General features: G+C 32.2%; 1 protein-coding gene across 1 annotated transcript in view; it reads right to left on the bottom strand.

Moving 5' to 3' along the window:
* Positions 1–258: 258 nt before the first annotated feature.
* The window catches only part of LOC123009757 (mucin-5AC), a 47,729-nt gene continuing 46,084 nt past the window's right edge, over positions 259–1,903 (bottom strand). The window contains exon 7 of the mRNA XM_044406267.1: positions 259–892. Coding sequence (XP_044262202.1) covers positions 734–892 — 159 coding nt within the window. The 3' untranslated portion in view covers positions 259–733. The remainder of the gene's footprint in view (positions 893–1,903) is intronic.

Genomic DNA, 1,903 nt, shown 5'->3' with positions numbered 1-1,903 from the left:
TGTTTATTATTAGTCATTTTAGTGAAGCTCACTTTGAAGACAAAAGGTGAAAAAAAATGAAACTATAAAATTTCGTAAAAATTAATAATTTAATAAGCAATAAATGGGAGAAAATCAAAAGAAGAAAAATATCTGAGGAATATGAATAAAAAAAACGTGGAATATAGTAAAAAGTTACACATTTTATTATGTCACTCATTAAACAGGGTGCTTAAAAAAGATTGTCACTGAAAGTGATATAAAAGGGAAAAATAACAGTTTTTTTACTTATAATGATTTATTTAACACCTTAACAGCTACATTTACAATAATTTAAATATTGAATGAGTCTAGCCTAAGTAATGGGAAAATAGATATAATCTTACGATATATTTACACTTATATACAGGTTGAAAACCGGATGAACTACACATTCGCACGTTTGAAAAAATTCCAAAAAACTGCTCCATCAACACTGAATTTGTAAAAACGACAAAAACCAGCGCGAAGCCTAAACGTCGATGTTTAAAAGTCTTGATCGATGCTTTCACAGCCGTTTGACAGTGTCTAGTAGGCTGTTGACTAGAAAAACCTGGAAAAACTACTACAGCCGCTCGATTTTCACTAGCATTTTGGCAATCAAAATCGATATCTGTACATTCGGGGACGGGATTTGAGCAAAACCAATTGGGGGAAAACCCTGTGTGAAAATCATGGTACAGATACGGATTTGGGGGGCAGTTGGGCGAATTTTTCAGAAATTCGTGTCGTAATCGGAGCGGCGACGGCCGTAATGGCTACTTCCGGGGTTGTTGTTGCCGTAGTAGGCGTTGTAATAGTAGCCGTTCCATTCCGAACGCCAACTGTCATAAAGGTTTGACATGCTGTTGTCATGGAGAGAGCCGGAGGAACGCTGAAATGTGACAGATGTCAAATTTGAATAGGTTTTGTGATTTTGAAACGAAGTATACATGGGTTTTCTGATCCGATTTTGGGACTAGATGATTGAAAATTGTAATTTTTGAAATAAGTGGATTGTTTTAGTGGCTTATAAGTCTGAAACGAAGTCTACTTAAATGAAATTGGATCAAACTAATATAAAGTGTGTGCACAATTAAAAATTTTTATGTTTTTTATAACTGAAATACAGTCTACATAACAAAAAACTCAAGTAAAAATATTTAAATTAATTTTGGTATTATAGAAAAAAGCTCTTATCCTTTTTCTCTTTCCTTTTCTGCTATGTCTCTTATTTGCTCTCTCTCTCTCTCTCTTATTTTTTATGCTCTTTCTCCTTCTTGTTATGCAATGGTGCTAGTTTTCTCTCTCTCTTATTTATATGCTCTTTCTCTTTCTTATTATGCTTTGTGCTCTTATTTGCTCTCTTTCTCTCTTATATTGTATATTGACTATTTATACGATTTTACTACTAATTTTTCGAAAAACTCAAAAATTCGTTTTTTTTTAAACTCAACCCAATAACGTTTTATGTATTTTTTTGAGAGTTTAAGACCTCTATAAATGTAAAAAACGTTATATGGATGAATTTTAAGGTTAAAATTTTTTTTGATTTTCGTCGAATTTTGACCGATTTTTGGCACCCGGAGCGGTCTATTGCCAATAACTCCGGACTTATTGGCAATAACCTCTTATGTTTGGTACCGTTGGAAAGCAAATTTAATTTTCTATCATATAAAAAAAAATCAGTATTCTACGATAAATAGTTATCGAGAAAATTTGTGATAAAGTCAAAAGTATGGATAATATAAATCCGACCATAACTTCAAAACTATTAGGAATTTTGCAGTTTTTTTGACGCCAATCGATTCTCCGGAACATTTTACATAGGTTTAGGTCAAGGTATTATATCATTGAGGCTCAGTTTTGCCGCAATTTACAAAACAAAAAAACCTAAAAATTTGTT

This window comes from Tribolium madens, unplaced genomic scaffold (assembly GCF_015345945.1).
Source record: "Tribolium madens isolate multiple individuals breed KSU strain unplaced genomic scaffold, Tmad_KSU_1.1 Scaffold_7;HRSCAF=85;Tcas5.2_LG10, whole genome shotgun sequence".
Lineage (NCBI taxonomy): Eukaryota > Metazoa > Arthropoda > Insecta > Coleoptera > Tenebrionidae > Tribolium > Tribolium madens.
The sequence above is the reverse complement of the archived record's forward strand: the minus strand, read 5'-3'. Positions and strand labels throughout refer to the sequence as shown.